Here is a 16,909-nt window from a genome sequence, read left to right as displayed (position 1 = left end):
GAAATGAAGTTCAATTGAACAATCGTCTCAATGCCTTTTCTATATCTGCAACTGTGCAGAGATGCTGAGTTTAAACAAAAAGAAAAACATGCAACATTTAAATAGAAACTTTTTCACTAATGATTCAAATTTTTCGGAACGGCACCATTTTACAGTAAAATGACCAAGAAAGTAAAGGTCGAAATCAGCAATTACTTGGTGGAAGGACACAATTGAGACCAAATGACTGAATGAAAAGTGTCTTTATTGAGTGTTTTTGGAAACAGATCAGATGTTTTGTCAGTTTCAAACTGAGGATGAGCACATACATACAGGCTCTTCAAAAACTGTTTTCTCCAAACCTTCAGATGAAGTCCCAAACACAGATATCAAGTGCCTTACCCCCCAGAACAAACCATGAATCTTTTCTACATATTGACAATACATGGTGGATACAAAACATGGTTTGTGTTATTGTGTCGAAAATGTTTTTTTATTTTTTATTAAACATCACAACTTCACCACTACAAACTGAAGCTTTGTGTCAATGAAAAAAGCGGGAAAAGAACCTATTCGGTTTGTAAAAGCCATAAAGGTGGAATTTAAATTCCATTTAAAATGAAAGCTTTCCTAAAAGCAATGATGTTAATGCGGGGCCAGTTTGCGGACACATCTTTGACACAATCACAATTATGCAAACTGAACAGCAAATTTAAAAATGATAGAACAGATTGTGAAATAAAAAGACAAATTCACTGAAGGTTCAATCTACTCTATTCATTACTAAAGACAGCTGACAATACTTAAATATAACTTCACGTATTTAACATCCTAAACAATAATTCCAAGTTGCATCTGTCAATAAGTCTCCATATTTTATTAGAATATTCTGTACAATCTTAGTCTAGGCACTTTTTGACCCTTCTGTGCGGGCAAGTATTTGACCTTTGACATATCCAGGCTCTGTTTGCGTCTCACTTTCTTTAGAGCAATATGAGCCAACACACATGGTGCACACCACCATCATCTTGTTTACAGTATAGGCTTTTTTAGTATTTAAAAAAACAGTAAATACCTTCTTTTTTTTTTATCTCACAGCATTACAACAACAACAACAGGGAAAACAAACATTGTGACAGCTATGATTTAGCAACTAACCTGAAATATATAAAAGCAAGTGAAAGTACACTCATAAAACAAAATATAAAATGATGAATTCATGGTGACCATATCAGAAATGTTTCTTTTTATAAAACACATTAGCAACATGTTGAGAGGAACAGAATAACACCATTTTGCATTCTCACATTACAACACTTCAAGTCTCAACAGCAGTTGACCGGGAGGCAGAGCAGGAAGAAAAGGACATTTCACAAACCTGGTTGTCAAATCTCCCTTTAACGCCACACAAAGGGCAACTTTTCAATACACTCCTTCATGTTCTTACACCTTAAAAGTTACCATTTGTTTCACTCGGTAAATAAGCCAGCAGAATACGGGAAGTTGTTGTCACAGCCACACCCAGGCCAGAGAAGCAGACTTAGAGAAAACAGTTACACCCCATGAGACCTCAGTCAGAGAGAGGGATGTTTTAGTTTCTATGAAAAATGGCCCTATTAATGAGGGTGTCGGAGAGAAACTCCCTCTGGTGAGAACTTTCGGATTTTAGTCTTTGCTGATCCATATACAAAAAGCATAAAAGCGCCTTTTTAACAGAGCTGCACCCATTTTTTGACCAAGCATTAGATCAGTCAGAGTTAAAGTGAGTTGTCTATGCATTGAGAAAACAGCAGCTTACCGTTAGTGGGGATTTTAGCCTTTGCAGACCATTACTATGAACTATGAATACTTACTACACTATTACACAAATACTGATCATTTTGAAGGCAATAAAGGCTTTTTGAACAACTAAGTGTGGTTGAGATGTTTACTGGAGGAATAGAGAGCAACATTTTTATATTGGGTTATGCAATCCAATACGTCTAAAGTCCAGTTATTGTTGCGGTGTTCCTAAGCTTGTATTATTTAGTGTTGTACTGATTTTGTACATTGTATCAAGTGTACCTGCTGCAAGTCCCAAAATCTTACGAGTGCCCTTAAAGTGTGATATTGAGAATGATTAACAGCGTCCATGCAACGATGTGCTGTAGAAATCAGGTTGTGATGATAATGATGATGATGATGGTGGTGATGATGATGATGATGATGATGATGATGATGATGAGACAAACATGCTGTTGTTAGTGGTTATCTGCTGTTTATGAGGTTATACTCATGTGATGGGTGCTGCCATAATTTGACAAAAAAAAGGGTTAGTTTCCATGGCGATGGAATAGTCCCTTGTTGTTGTCCGCACCCATTGATGCATATTCATTGTGAGTCTTGTAGCTGCCGTTCTGCTGGGCGCAGGGTGATGACATCATGTCCTCACTGAGCGTGTCCTCTCTGTCACTTTCATATTCGTCCTTCTCTTCCCTGTCGTAGTCCCTTTCCACCTGGAATTTGAACGAGTAACAATCAAACCTGGTCGGCTCAAAGTTCAGGTACTAAAAGGTCAAAGATTTACATTACTAGAACATCAACAGGTAACTTAAATTAAAATAAGCATCTTGCTAAAAGTATTTTGATTCCTTCAATAATTCTATATATATATAACGTTATCTATATATCTCAATACACGATGGCAACGGCAAGTAATATCTTGTGTATTTTCAATGTGTCTTATGTGCAAGTAGTGGGTTCAGCTTTTCTCAATTCATTCTCAAACATTTTTTTTTATAAACTAGGATTAAGACTCATTTATAAATCCCAGTTATAGTTCAGTCTAGTGAAATCATGTCTCCTTTTTTAACAAAACTTACGTTTAAATGCCTTTGTTCATCTGGGATGTGAAAAAATATCACATTTCCACAGTCGAGAAATAAAGTGTGGGTTCTGTTCCAAATTCAGTTACAGAATCCTTCCTGGCTGCAGACAGGAGGATTCACACTGAACAGCGAACCTGCACTGCCTTCCATTTCCATCACTTGTTTCCAATACAGACTTTATTCTTAAATGTTTGCCGTTATACTGTGTTCAATGACTCGGTAAATAAAAAAGATTACTGCGGATATGTCTACAGGGTGAATGTGTATTATTAAACGCATTTTGGCTGTATCTGTCTAAATGACTTTGAACTTTGAAACTTGTCATGAATACACAGACTGTGCTATGCAGGCACTTTGCAGGTTAGCAGTGGTTTCTGAGAAGAACCGCTGCCATTTGTTGAACAAATGTTCTGATTGTTATCGGAAGCAAAGATGGAGCGCGATAGGATTAAAATGTGTCACCTTTATCTGATGGCTATCTCCTTTGTGTGATCTCAAAATTAGAAAGTAGGTCGGTGTTCACAAGGTTTGATTCTTGAGTTTTGTAACCTCTGATAAAAAAAAAACAGATTACTCGGGGGGGATTTCTAGGGGACAGGAAATCAGAGATTTGCAGACATGCAGTGGGACAGACATCTCATCCCCCTCATGTCTGTCAGTGTTACAAAGCTCAGCTCATTCAAATATCAGCAGTCCAACAGCTTCACTTGGCTGCTTGAGCAGGAGGAAATGAACAGCAGATTCTGGTATCTGCAGAGGGAGGTCTTTTAAAGCAAGGTGTTTTAATTAACAGCTTTATTACCTTCATTGGCTTGGCCTTGCTCTTCATCCTCTCCTCGTCCTTGCGGCTCCTCTTCCTGGATGTTGAGCGCTCCTTCCTGTCCCTGCTGCGCTCCCTCCTCTTGTCTTTCCTTCCTCTGAAAAAGCCAATGCAGACATAAGGACAAACATCATAATCATGCACACAAAATCACTGATATTGTAAACAGTAAATACACCTTGAAAAAAAAGACAACGGTTAGCATAGGAGACGATGAGTTTACCTTTTTGGGGAGGGTGACCTTGCTTTCCTCCGGGGGCTCCTTGAGCAATCCTTACTCTTCCTCCTATGGCCCCTGAGAACACCACATTACCAGGATTTAATACATTTTTGAAACAATATGAGCAATTATGGATAAGCAGGAACATGAGATTAGACAAAACATTGATAGAAACATAAAAAACATCAAATGTATTGTATTAAAGGATTAATAAGATGATGTTGTCCTCATTGGTGCCAGATGCAGCACAACAGGAGCCAAATATTGGCAGCAACTGACTCAAGTGCCTGGGGACCCCTGCTGTTCAGGAAAAGGATAACAGAAGGGCGCTAGAGTAGATTTGGGACCAATTCCAAAGTGCCGTTCCAAACCAACAAGTGTGGAGGGGGGGTGGGTTACAAGCCCTCCAACAGAGAGTCTGCATCACCTGACTTCACCTGCTGCTCTGCCTGACCCACCCAACGCTGTGTGTGTCCGTCATGAGACACTTTTACAAACAGTTCCGTGCAAACATTTACTGATACAACAAGATAGACATTTAATCATTTCATTCAGATGTTAACAACGTCATGGTTAGCTCGTATTTTTCTTAACAAAGGATCATATACCCGTGTTTAGTCAAGAAAACGGTAAATGTGTGCATTTGATTATAAAGTATACATTTACAGGGACTGTTGCAAAAACTTAGCAGCTTATAAACATCAGATTTTAAACCAAAAATACGTTTATATCAAATAAATGCCATTTAAGATTTTTAGAGTTTCATTTTAGTTATTATTTTTTGCTGATTTGAAACCGTTGTTATGGAAAGTTATGGCCTGTTTCTGCTGGAGAGGTCGCCCCAAAGCTGCGAGTGTCACTCCTGTGGGTGGTAGTGTGTAGGGTTTGGTTTGGAATTGGGCCAATTTCTACTCCAATTTTACAGCACTGTAAAATCTAAAATGAAATTACAGCAGCAGAATGTGCCTCACATCCAGCTGTAACGGCCCGTCCACACAGCGGCGTGCGTTGAAGCTTCCAACGCTTCTGCCCATTCACTTTGAATGGGGTGACGTCACTTTTAGCCGAACTGCATTTTGGGAAGCGACGTGGAGCGTTGCTGGCGTAGCTGGCGTCAAAAGTTGAGCAATGTTCAACTTTTGACGCCTCGACAGAGGCGTCAGCCAATGAAATCCCGTTTATGCAAATCTGCCAATACAAGCACTAGCCAATCAAACCGCGTGTATGCTGGGAGAGACTACGCAGGTCATTTCCTCATATTCAAAAAAATGGAGGGAAAATACATTATAGCGGTAGTGAATCACCCGGTGCTGTATGATCAGTCTCTGTTGATCTACCGGGATACAAACCGGAGGAGCGAGGCATGGAGGGAGGTGGCAGAGACAGTGGGTGAATCTGGTAGGTTTTCGCCTGTTTGGGGATTTTATATCCAGTTTACTTCGTTTTAACATTGCTATTGCTTTGTATGTCGGGGGCGGGAGATTCATGTGATTGGTTGTTGGTCGCGTTGCTCGCAAAAAATCCCCAAGCTTCAGATACGCCCACCTCCAAGCGTCAACGCACGCTGCTGTGTGGACGCTCCGTAACACTGTTTCGATGAATATTTCAAGCTAAACATTGTGGTTTTTTCCCAACATACCTAGAGCGACTGCGACTATGTTTCTTGTCTCGGGAGAGAGAGCTCCTCCTGTGGCTGCTCCGGGAATTGTGGGAGTCAATCCTGGGACACAACTTTGGCGCTGGTCTGCTACAGGACAAAAAAAAAATCACTGACCTGAAACAATTACCATCATATGATCACAGCATCATGCAAGAGTGTATTAGTCATCACCTTTGTTTCGAGCGGGATCTTTTCCTGTGCATTTTTGAGCGAGAGCGGGATCTTGACCCTGAGCGGGAGCGACATAATCTCTGAGGGCGACTGGGGGAGCGTTTCTTTAAGTCAGCTGGAGGAAGAGTAGCAGTCTCAGTGTCAGGACAATTTCACTTATCTGTTACTAAATCCCTTAAACATGCAGAAAATCAAGATGTTGTACCTGGATCTATGGCAGCAGCAATGGTACACTGTGCTTCCCTCACCCTCTTCATCACACTTTCTAGCTCCTTAGCTGCAGCCTGTGGAGTCATCTCTGGGGGTTTGACTATGGCGTTATTGGAATGATTCACCCTGAAAGACATAAAACAATATCAACTAACACCAACTTACTAATGATATCTGGTTCTTTGTGATGATTCATGTCATTTTGACCACCTAGCTTCTTATTTGAGAACAATATTAAGAGAAATTCGGTGCTACTGGATCAGTAAAATTGTCTTTTTCTCAAAACGACTCACTTCAGCGGTCTGTCTCCGAACATGACTCCATTGAAGGTCAGGGCTCTGTTGACGGACTCCTGGCCAACAAACTCTACGAAGGCGAAGCGTGTCGGCTGGGTCTCATCTCCAGCCATTCGCACAAACTTCACTTCGCCCACCTGCTTGAAGAACTCCAGCAGCTGGTCTGCATTGGTGGTCTGTGGAATGAAGGATGTAAAGAATGTAAAGAATGTAAAGCTTTGATCCTCTGCCTGAACGTGACTGGTGCCTTATAGGTAACAGCTTGTTTTTATTGAGCCTGACTTGATGTGGTTAAGGGTCTGGACTAGGGGTGGGCGATATTGAAAAATATATTATCACGATATTTTTCAAGCAGTATCACGATAGACGATATATATCACGATATTTTTTCATGTCGGTTATTATGGTTATTTTTCAAGTTACTTAACAGTACAAGCACCTACAAGGTAACAGAAACTAAAACAAAAAGGAGTAACAGACCAAAATAGCATTTCAAGCTGGTTTTATTTCTGAAATGAATCCCTGAATGAACAATTCAACATTTTGATATGGCTTCAAGGCACAGTTTCTCAGTATAAAAATGAACTTTCTGAGGTAGCACTAGCACTAGCGTGTCAAACAACTCGGACTGAACTACCAACACGAAAGCAGAGGTGCGCTGACATTGTGAAATCGATCGGGCTTGATATATGGTGAAATTAAAATCAGTAGGTGAGGCTGGGGGAGCGGGAGGGGAAGAGGCTCTCCGTCCGCTGTCATAGCCCCCTGCGCCGCGCACGGAGAGCCTCTTCCCCTCCCGCTCCCCCAGCCGTTCAAATTCAGTTTTGGACAGTCTGCCGTGGTTCCATCCCATTTCAAGTGCTGTTCGAGGCTCGGCGTAACCCTCGGAGCCAGAGGTAGCGTTAACCGAATATTTTCCGTCAATGACGGATTTTTTCTAACAATGACGGAAAAATCTGAAAGCAGTCCGTCATTTTGACAGATTGAACACAACTCGGAACAGCGCCAAAATGTCCACCAGCGGCCCACATTATATTACATCCTTAGTGGCCAGGTCGACTGAGGGCGATCTACTCTACTGTAGTCTGTAACTATTATTTAGTCATTCACACCCCTGTCCAGTTGGTGGCGAGTGTGTGTATATCAAGTAGCTATTGTCTAGTCTTGTTTTTGACCTTGTTGTTTAACCGGCTTTAGCAATCGCAAAATGTCACGGCAGCTGATCGTCCGAAGCTTTTTTAATAAGCCCAGTAATTGTGATGGTGTGGATAAACGAGGTGAAAAGAGGGATTGATGCGGTGGAGGATGAAGGACAAGCCAGTAACCCCCTAATCCCACCAGGAGCGTCTGCGCTGCGTTGCGGCTGCGGCGTTTTTAGCGATCGCGGCCACTCTAGTCAATGGGTGCTATTCCACCAGACACGCTGCGCCGCGGCTCGAAGCGTCCCAGAAGCTCCTCGCCGCAAGGAATTTCTAAAATATAGGATGAATCCTATTTTTGACGTGGCGCAGCGCGGCGCAGGCAGGAAGTGGAATGTTCATCCAACAACTGCGAGGCTGCACACAAGACGCTCCGCTTCCGCAACGTTTTGAAACGCGCCTGGTGGGTTAGGACGCAGGAGGAGGTCGCAGCGCGGCGCAGCCGCAGCGCAGACGCTCCTGGTGCGATTAGGGGGTAACCCCCAAAACACACCAGGAGCGTCTGCGCCGCGTTACGTTGCGGCTGCGCCACGCTGCGACCTCCTCCTGCGACAACACACACCAGACGCGTTTCAAAACGTTGCGGAAGCGGAGCGTCGTGTGTGCAGCCTCGCAGTTGTTGATTTTGATTTTGGAATATTTCCTGGACATTTGTACTTCTACAAGTAAGTAGGCTATACGTAGTTAAATGGTTTATGTTTGTGTCTGTTTAAATCGTGTTTATTGTTGTTATTTCCTATTTTGTTGTGTTGTAGACTGGCTCTGTACTGTACCTACAAGTATTAATTAACTTTAAAACATTAATATGTAGTTGTTACCTTCCACTCCACAAACTGCAGCGACTAAAAACCAGGCCTTGTCCTTTCTGATGTTGTCCTTGTAAAAAGCATTGGTTACATCATATCAAATTGTGTGTTTCTCCACTTCCATTATGAACACCTCGTCGTCCATGGTGCGTTTCGTAGTGGAGGTGTTGTGGGGTCTGCTAAATTAGTATATGTGGGGGATGGGCCTGGCCCGGATGCTCACCTTTCCACTTCCTGCGAGGGGGGGGCTGCCTGCCGACTTTACCTTACGGCTGCGCCGCGGCAAAAATAGGATTCATCCTAATTTTAGAGAAGCGCTGCGCCGAGCCGCTTCTGGGACGCGTCTGAGCCGTAACGCGGCGCGTGTGGTGTAATAGCACCCATTGACTAGAGTGGCCGCGATCCTTACGACCGCTGCGTCTGCGCCGTGTTACGTTGCGGCTGCGCCACGCTGCGACCTCCTCCTGCGACAACACACACCAGACGCGTTTCAAAACGTTGCGGAAGCGGAGCGTCGTGTGTGCAGCCTCGCAGTTGTTGTTGATTTTGGAATATTTCCATTATAAATGCAAGGTTTTCCACCACAGCATACTGTATTTAAACATTATTGAGAGTATTTTGGGTAGTTGTTATAACACATGAATAAAAACAAATTATAATACAAAAATATAATATCATTATAAAGAGTTAAACACAACTGTATTGATCCCTGGGCGAAATTCACAAGATAAAGTATAGTTAAAAAACCAATATTTATAAAAATATAAATACAAAATAATAATAATATAATAATCTTGATATAGGAAATAAGATCTTACTTTATTGTGAAATGCAAGTTTACTGAACAGTTTTTTAACGACTTTCACAAGATGTTAAACTACTGAATGGCTCTGTACTGTACCTACAAGTATTAATTAACTTCAAAACATTAATATGTAGTTGTTACCTTCCACTCCACAAACTGCAGCGACTAAAAACCAGGCCTTGTCCTTTCTGATGTTGTCCTTGTAAAAAGCATTGGTTACATCATATAAAATTGTGTGTTTCTCCAGTTCCATTATGAACACCTCGTCGTCCATGGTGCGTTTCGTAGTGGAGGTGTTGTGGGGTCTGCTAAATTAGTATATGTGGGGGATGGGCCTGGCCCGGATGCTCACCTTTCCACTTCCTGCGAGGGGGGGGGCTGCCTGCCCGACTTTACCTTACGGCTGCGCCGCGGAAAAAATAGGATTCATCCTAATTTTAGAGAAGCGCTGCGCCGAGCCGCTTCTGGGACGCGTCTGAGCCGTAACGCGGCGCGTGTGGTGTAATAGCACCCATTGACTAGAGTGGCCGCGATCCTTACGACCGCCGCGGTGCGGCCGTAACACGACGCAGACGCTCCTGGTGTGTTTTGGGGGTTAGACTAAAACTGACAACGTTCAGCCAACGGCAGAGGGACAAGCAAGTGGCAAGAGGCGCATTCACACTGCGGTACTTTTCCCACAAAGGTTCATGTGAACTTAGTTCATGTGAACTCTTTTATCGCGTTCACACCAAAAAGAGCCGGTACTAAAATTAGTTCATGTGAACCTTTTTACCCCCACGAAAGTCCCTGCTAGAGAGCAGGGACTTTCGTGCGGCTCTCTTGTGAGAAAAGAGCTATATTTCTGATTGGCTGGGCGGATTGCAAACCACGCCCCGTAAAACTCCCAAAAAGTTTTGTGAAGCCGCCATTTTATTATCCTCGCATTAGCATTATTAGCATTAGCCCAGCGCAGAAACGCAGAGAGACTAACTTATGGCAACACAAAATAAAACATGGGAGCGGTGGAGATGAGGAGGTGTCGGCGTTCTGGCGATTTACTCGGAAGGCTTCAGTAGAAGCTGCTGGGAGTCCCAGCAGCTTCTACTGAAGCCAGTCCCCAACTCCGGGGACTTCCGGCCGGGGACTTTGGGCGGCAGTATACGCCGTGAAGTGGTTTGCGGCCTGCCAGTAAACCCAAAGCAGAAGAAGTACAAGTGACGTCAGCGGCTTCATTTGCCTAATCCACCCCCAGGGACTTTTTCCAGTGTGAACGCGATCTGTACTTAGTTCATGCGAACTAAAGAGTTCACATGAACTAAGTTCACATTAACCTTTATGGGAAAAGTACCGCAGTGTGAATGCGCCTAAGGAGTTCAAGCGGGAGTACCGGGTTCAGTGGGAGGAAGAGTTTAAGTGGCGGAGGAGGCAAGATGGCAAAATGTTCTGCGAGATCTGTAGAAAAGCTAAGATGAGTAACGGATTTGTCCAGGGTGCACGACGATGCAGAAATCAGCGTTCAGGCTTGGCTACAGCAGGTCAATTGAGTTGTTCTTGTAAATGTTTTGTTCATATTTCTGATTGTAATTGTCTCATTTAAAACGATGGTATTGTTCATATTTGCCTGTTTAGGGACAATGGTCGTGGTGTTTTTAGCGGCCTCTGCCCGCCTCTGCTGTGCTGTCAGTGCAGGAACAAATAAATCATTCATGTTCGTGTTGACATGAAAAGTGACCACGGTCGGTGTCTCTGTTTATCTTTTTGTTTATCCATGCCCCTAAAAGTTCTGTATGAATCATTAAAACATGATTGAATGAGCATTTGCTGCTCAGTACCCAAACATAAATATTAAATAGGTCTCATCTCATCATTAAAACATGAAAAATAAAATGACGGATAATAATGGATTATGACGGAAATTTTACGATCCTGTCCGTCAACATGACGGACAACGAAAAAGTCTAACGCAACCACTGCTCGGAGCACACTCTCCAATCACAGAGCTTGAGGACTATCAAGGGGTTTGTCAAACAGAGCACATGGTGTAGTCCAAACGATAGCTGGGGATTCTGGGTAGTGTAGTGTCTTCTGCCATCCTTTACTCCGAAAAAATATTTGTTTCTCCGAATCGAAGGGGAAAAATACAAAAGCATTGCACACAATTTAAACCAATCAATGTTGTGTAATTAACAAGGAAAATCTGGTGTTTTTTAGTCGATGAGTAGTGCAGATATCACTGTCAAATCAATCGACAGTAAGGGGAATACTTACTTCCGGGTGTACAATTCTCCGTTATCCAATGAGAATGGACGCTCACATTGCCTTTAAGGGCAGCCGACACAAACGAATGCCGTGCTTCCATGAGCGTCAAATCCCGCCGCAGATGGGAATACATTGCAATCAGTTGAAAGCTATTTGCGTCCCTTTTTGAAGCTGAAGGAGCATAGGAGCGTCACAACTGCACACCACGGACACTGACCAAACGTCGCTCCTGGACGATTATGGAGTGAGAGTGTGTTGGCTAACCCTAGCCGGACAGGGGATCGTGTCCGTCTCTGTGGCTTCAGGCTTGATTGCCGTTCAAATGACAGTTTTAATGATCTCAATGGGAATGGTTAGCGTTTCATATGCACGCAAATCAAATAAAATATAAGCCAACAGAATCAACCAAGACAATAAATGAAGTGCAATACTGTCTTAATCCTGACTAGACAGCTTTAGAGCATGTCTTTCACATCAGTTTTTTTTTTAATTTTTTTTTTTTTTTTAAATCACGATAGATACGATATCTCTGAAAAAGCATATCATGGAGACCTAATATCGTCACGACGATATATATCGTCATATCGCCCACCCCTAGTCTGGACCTATTTTAGTGGTTGATTATCATACACCATCAGCAGTAAATGGTAAACCAACACACAAAAAAAAAAATGGAGGATGAGTCAGGGTTGTGGTTGTCTGCCAGAATCTTTCATCAATTGAATTGTATCCAGTGAGCCTCATTTTTACATTACACTTGTTAGATCTTAGCCGTTGTTAAATATATATTTTAACTGGGGGAAGTATTTTAGTCATCGCATGTCTTGATCTTATGTTATTAGAGAAACAAGCAAAGCAAACATTAGCAGTTAGTTAGCTGCCCCTCTATCCAATGTCTGCCAAGCTTTTATTTTGAGAGACCTGTAGTGGCCAACATTTACATTTTGTGCATTTAAAGGATGTGTCTGTTGATTTTCTGTATCTTTCTTATGTAGACAAATCTCAAGATGACCTAAAATGACAATTATTGAGGAATAAATTAGTACCCACATCCTAATATTTACTCTATTTCTGTGCCGTATAGCTCCATTGTTCTTTGAAAACACACAAACGGGCCATACTGGGTTACATGTGCAACGAAAAGATACACCACTTTGCTGCTAGGTAATTATACACCATTTGACATGAGGTTTGTTACCTGTGAGTTCAAGTTGCCAACATAGACGGTCCTCCTGATCTCATCCACTTTTGAGGGGTCCACATTTCCCATGAGGGGGGTCTGGGTGAGCGATGATGCTGTGGGGTCCAGAGCAGCTGACAGCCGACTCACTGCGGGGACGTTCAGCTGCAGGTATCAAACACACACACAGGTTTTACTTAAGATGAAAGCTCAAAGGAGACACATAAAAGAGGACACGAGAGGTGCTGACTCACATTCTGAAGGGGAGCGGGAGTAGGAATTGGCAGCAGCCCCCCACCAGGAATTAGACTAGGTGCTGGAGCGGCAGGCGCCAAAAGAGACAAGGCTTTGGCCTCTTCTGGGATTTTCCCTGCAGGACAGAAGCAGATATTAGTGAAGGCATTAGAGGGACTCGTCTCTATGTCTCCTCTATGTCTGCTCAATTAGCCCACTGTATTCTAGAGAGAAAGAGAGCATACACCTCCCCATACAGCCTACAACTGTCTACTACTGGAGACCGAGCAGCATTACTTCCATTTGTTAAATTATTCATTTCAGTCAATCTGAATTATTATTGTCAATGAAAATCTTTACTTTGTTTTCAAAAACACTCTTGTTTTGTCCTTGGTCTCTTTTCATAGATCAAAAAAGAATAAGAAAAAACACAATGCAGAGAATGAGTCAACACTTTGATGCATGGGTCACCTGTACTGGAAACATATTGGTCATGAACCATACGATATCAAGCATGGGCGCTTTTCCGTGGGGGCGATCGTTTCGCAGTGTTGGAAAGGTGTGCAACACAAGACAACCCCAATGGCTGCATCACTAATAGCACACAGGACATCAGATACAGAGAAGAACAACAATTTTAAGAACTGTAGGAAATGTTAGCCAAGACTAAAAACAACCAATTAGGATTTATTTGTTTCCGATTCCACTTCCATTAAGGGTTGCTGCTTTTATAGCTGGAGAAGAGAGCTACGTTAAGACCACTAAGAAACAACATATTCAAATTCAGTTCATTGTAGCTGGAAGCCCTGAGCATGATTACCACAGGAAATGTTCTTCTAGTGCTGGAAATATATAAAACAAATAGCGACGCAAAGCTTTAAATCATGTGTCACATGTTGAAAAGAAAAGATGATGTTGAATGGAGTGACTTTGTGCTATTATAATGTATTAAACATCCATAGCAGAGCTGTAATGTGAGTGTAAATAGAATTTAAAATATTCTACTAGTTCTCACATTCATAATGTCTAGCTCCTCACTATGTGAACAGGTGTAGGCGACAAGAGAGTAAAGTGTTAGTGATCCTCCTAGCATCCCATGTGTGATACACATCCCACCGGTATGCCGTAGCAACCTGGACAGAATTCAATCACACACAAGCTGCAGCTGTAGCAGGAAGAGAGAGGGGGGTGGGGGTTGGACAATAATCAAAACAACAAACCAAAATAACAAATATAAACACAAAGCTAGAGATAAGCAGTACTATAGTTTCTAGATAGAGACAGTAGAGAGTGGACAACATGGGAAAGTATGAAAGGAAACAAACCAAAATTAAAAATTAAATAAATAAAAAGAGACAAGGTGTCCATCTTGGAAGGCTCAGCAGGCTATTCTCCTGGTCACATTCCCCCTTGAAGGCTGCGTTGGCCCGATCGGGGATAGTGGCTTGGAAAACAATGCCTGACTCAGGCTAGTGTAGTGTAACAGCTGGGCCAGTCTAGTCATCTGATATGCACACATAATCACACAGAAAAAACATACAAAACCAAATTAATAAACTCAGTAGCCATCCAGCACCAAGTCAGGTGGACAAAAAGCATCAAGTTAGAGGTGATATCACTTGTTTGACTGTACACAAGGGAGGCAGGTTTAAAGAAAAAGGAGCACCAAAAATGAAAGAGAGAGAAAGGGGATTAATTCAACTGTGATACTTATTTTCATGAAACAAGTAATGGCAGTTTATTAAAGAAAATACACAAGCTACTTGTTTCACATAATCCAGTGTTTACAGTGAGTAAAGGATGTAGTGGAGCTTCGAAAACAGTCACCACTGCTCTAATGATAGAAACAACCACCTTGTGACAGCAAACAGAAACCTTGGCTGGGCACTACAGGAAATAAGATGGCTAGGTTTTTTAGGGTGATACAACCAGACACCTGTGTACAAAACTAGCGTCATCAGTGGCTAAAATCAAGACTACCCAACTGGCACAACTCTATGTGAGAAAAAGAAAACAACCCATAATTCAACCAAAACACCAAACGGTTGGATTCAAAAAGGGACGACCTCATAGCAATTCGTACATTGCATTTGTATTACTTTAAAGAAACCGACTTTCACTCACCTTCCGCACATGGCACCACTATCAAAGCTCTGTCAATAAAAACAGTATTGGTGAGATGTTGCGCCACACAAACACTGGAGGGGTCCCTGTACTTTATATAGCACACTTTGGACGAGAAAGACAGAGGGGCATTGCTGTGAAATAAAGCATAAACAGAAAACAAGGCGGGTTAGTTATATTTTTCATCCGTTATATCATTATTTGCATGTTTTAGTGGGTTGCAGAAAGGCCTCAGATCCACGGTGTTGCATAGCTAGACATGCCGGGGTAGGCTGCTCTTACTCGGGCGGGTAGAGCCGCAGCTCGTCGATGTCTCCCAGGAAGCCAAACAGGGTGTGCATCTGCTCGCTGCTCACGGCCGAGGACAGGTTGGTAACCTGGACGACAGCAGTCCCTGGTATCCCGCTCATTGTGCAAACTGTTAGAAAACGTTGAAAACCTATAAATGGTGTTTATATACAATCTTTAATTCTGTCACCCCGCTCGGCGCCGTGCAGCTTACATCCAAGCGGGCGGAGCGACAGGCTTCACGGGCTTCTTCTTATTTTTAAAACCAGGTTGATAATTAACTCTGTGGTTCACTACTGCCCTCTATTGTGTGGAAAGTAAAAGTACTAACTACACTAAAAATACTGCATTACAAGTAAAAGTATTGCATTGAGAATAGTACACGTAAAAGTATGAAACAGGAAACATATACTTGAAGTATATTTGCAAGGAGAAAAATCTCAAAATTATAAAAAATTAAATCTTAACTTTCGAGAAGCTGAAACTGTAATGTTTCTCAACACACTTATTGTTTCAGGTAGCCTACTTGAATATAATGTTGGATGGCATCATATTACACAAGTTATTCCTAAGTGGTGTGTGTAAAAATCTGAATTGATGAAGTAGCTAACTACATTTATAAAATAAATAAATAAGTAAAAAGTACAATATTTACATTTGAATTGTCATGAAGTAGAAGAATGACGGCACGGAAGGAAAATTCAATAAATAAATGCTCCTCAAGTTGGTACAATCATGAATGTTAAAATAGTTCATTGAAATGTTATGATATCAAGATCATGTTCAGGCCTACTTAAACAATATAATATGGTTCATTGCCAGAGGTAGAATAAGTAGGCTACTGTAGATTATTTACTTAAGTAAAAGTAGCAAACAGTGTACAAATACTCAGTTAAAAGTATATGTCCTGCATTCAAAATTGTACTTAAAAAGTAGTAGTAAAAGTAGCCTAGTACCAAATATGTTTTAATTATTGCATTAAAATTCGTGGTGCATTTATGTTTTCTTCACTTCAATGTTGCACTTGCCCCAGGTTTGTTTGAATTACTTTATACACTATAGGGTAGCTTAACCTAAAATAATACATAATAATGTATTAATTGATTTATATTTTAAATCTGCGAAGTAACTAAATATGTCAGAAAGTGAAAATACTCACGTAAAGGCTACAAATACCTCAATGTTTTACTTATGTAGAGTAGCCTACTTGAGTAAATTGGTTACATGTCACCGCTGTTCGTTCATCACATGTATGGGGAACTTGTGGTAGGGGTAAATTGAGGGGAGTTTAGTGAACTGACTGCTATAGGGACATAAATCATTTTTGTGATGGACCTGTAGCGCCTTCAAGAGGGGAGAAGTTGAAAAAACTGGATCGATTAACGGGTTAAGAGTTAACTGGTTATTTCTATTTTACGGGGTAAAGGTCCCCCAGTTTCCACCGGGTCCGTCTGCGCCGCGCTGCGTCGCGTTACGGCTGCGCCGCGGCGGTGAGGATCGCGGCCACTCTAGTCAATGGGTGCTATTCCACCACACGCGCCGCGTTGGCTCAGACGCGTCCCAGAAGCGGCTCGGCGCAGCGCTTCTCTAAAATTAGGATGAATCTTATTTTTGCCGCGGCGCAGCCGTAACATAAGGTCGGGCAGGCAGCCCCCCCTCGCAGGAAGTGGAAAGGTGAGCATCCGGGCCAGGCCCATCCCCCACATATACTAATTTAGCAGACTCCTTCATCACAACACCTCCACTACGATACGCACAATGGACGACGAGGTTTTCATCATGGAAGTGGAAAAACAAACTATTTTATAT

General features: G+C 42.2%; 1 protein-coding gene across 4 annotated transcripts; it reads right to left on the bottom strand.

Annotated features, from left to right (window-relative positions):
* Nucleotides 1–227: 227 nt before the first annotated feature.
* Nucleotides 228–15,364, bottom strand: srek1 (splicing regulatory glutamine/lysine-rich protein 1). 4 transcript variants are annotated; one of them, XM_034238880.1, is made up of 11 exons: nt 15,095–15,364; nt 14,813–14,946; nt 12,709–12,824; nt 12,473–12,619; nt 6,221–6,399; nt 5,923–6,053; nt 5,718–5,832; nt 5,526–5,633; nt 3,890–3,961; nt 3,649–3,763; nt 228–2,474 (listed from the first exon to the last, which is right to left on the bottom strand). In XM_034238880.1, the coding sequence occupies exons 1-11, from the start codon at nt 15,220–15,222 to the stop codon at nt 2,292–2,294; spliced, it is 1,428 nt and encodes a 475-aa protein (XP_034094771.1). In that variant the 5' UTR covers nt 15,223–15,364; the 3' UTR covers nt 228–2,291. The 4 variants fall into 4 exon arrangements, with proteins under 4 accessions (XP_034094771.1, XP_034094772.1, XP_034094773.1 ...); XM_034238881.1 differs by having other exon boundaries at nt 5,526–5,630; XM_034238882.1 differs by having other exon boundaries at nt 13,160–14,946; nt 15,095–15,231.
* Between the last annotated feature and the right edge of the window lie 1,545 nt (nt 15,365–16,909).

This window comes from Gymnodraco acuticeps, unplaced genomic scaffold (assembly GCF_902827175.1).
Source record: "Gymnodraco acuticeps unplaced genomic scaffold, fGymAcu1.1, whole genome shotgun sequence".
NCBI lineage: Eukaryota > Metazoa > Chordata > Actinopteri > Perciformes > Bathydraconidae > Gymnodraco > Gymnodraco acuticeps.
This window is presented reverse-complemented; position numbering and strand designations above follow the sequence as displayed.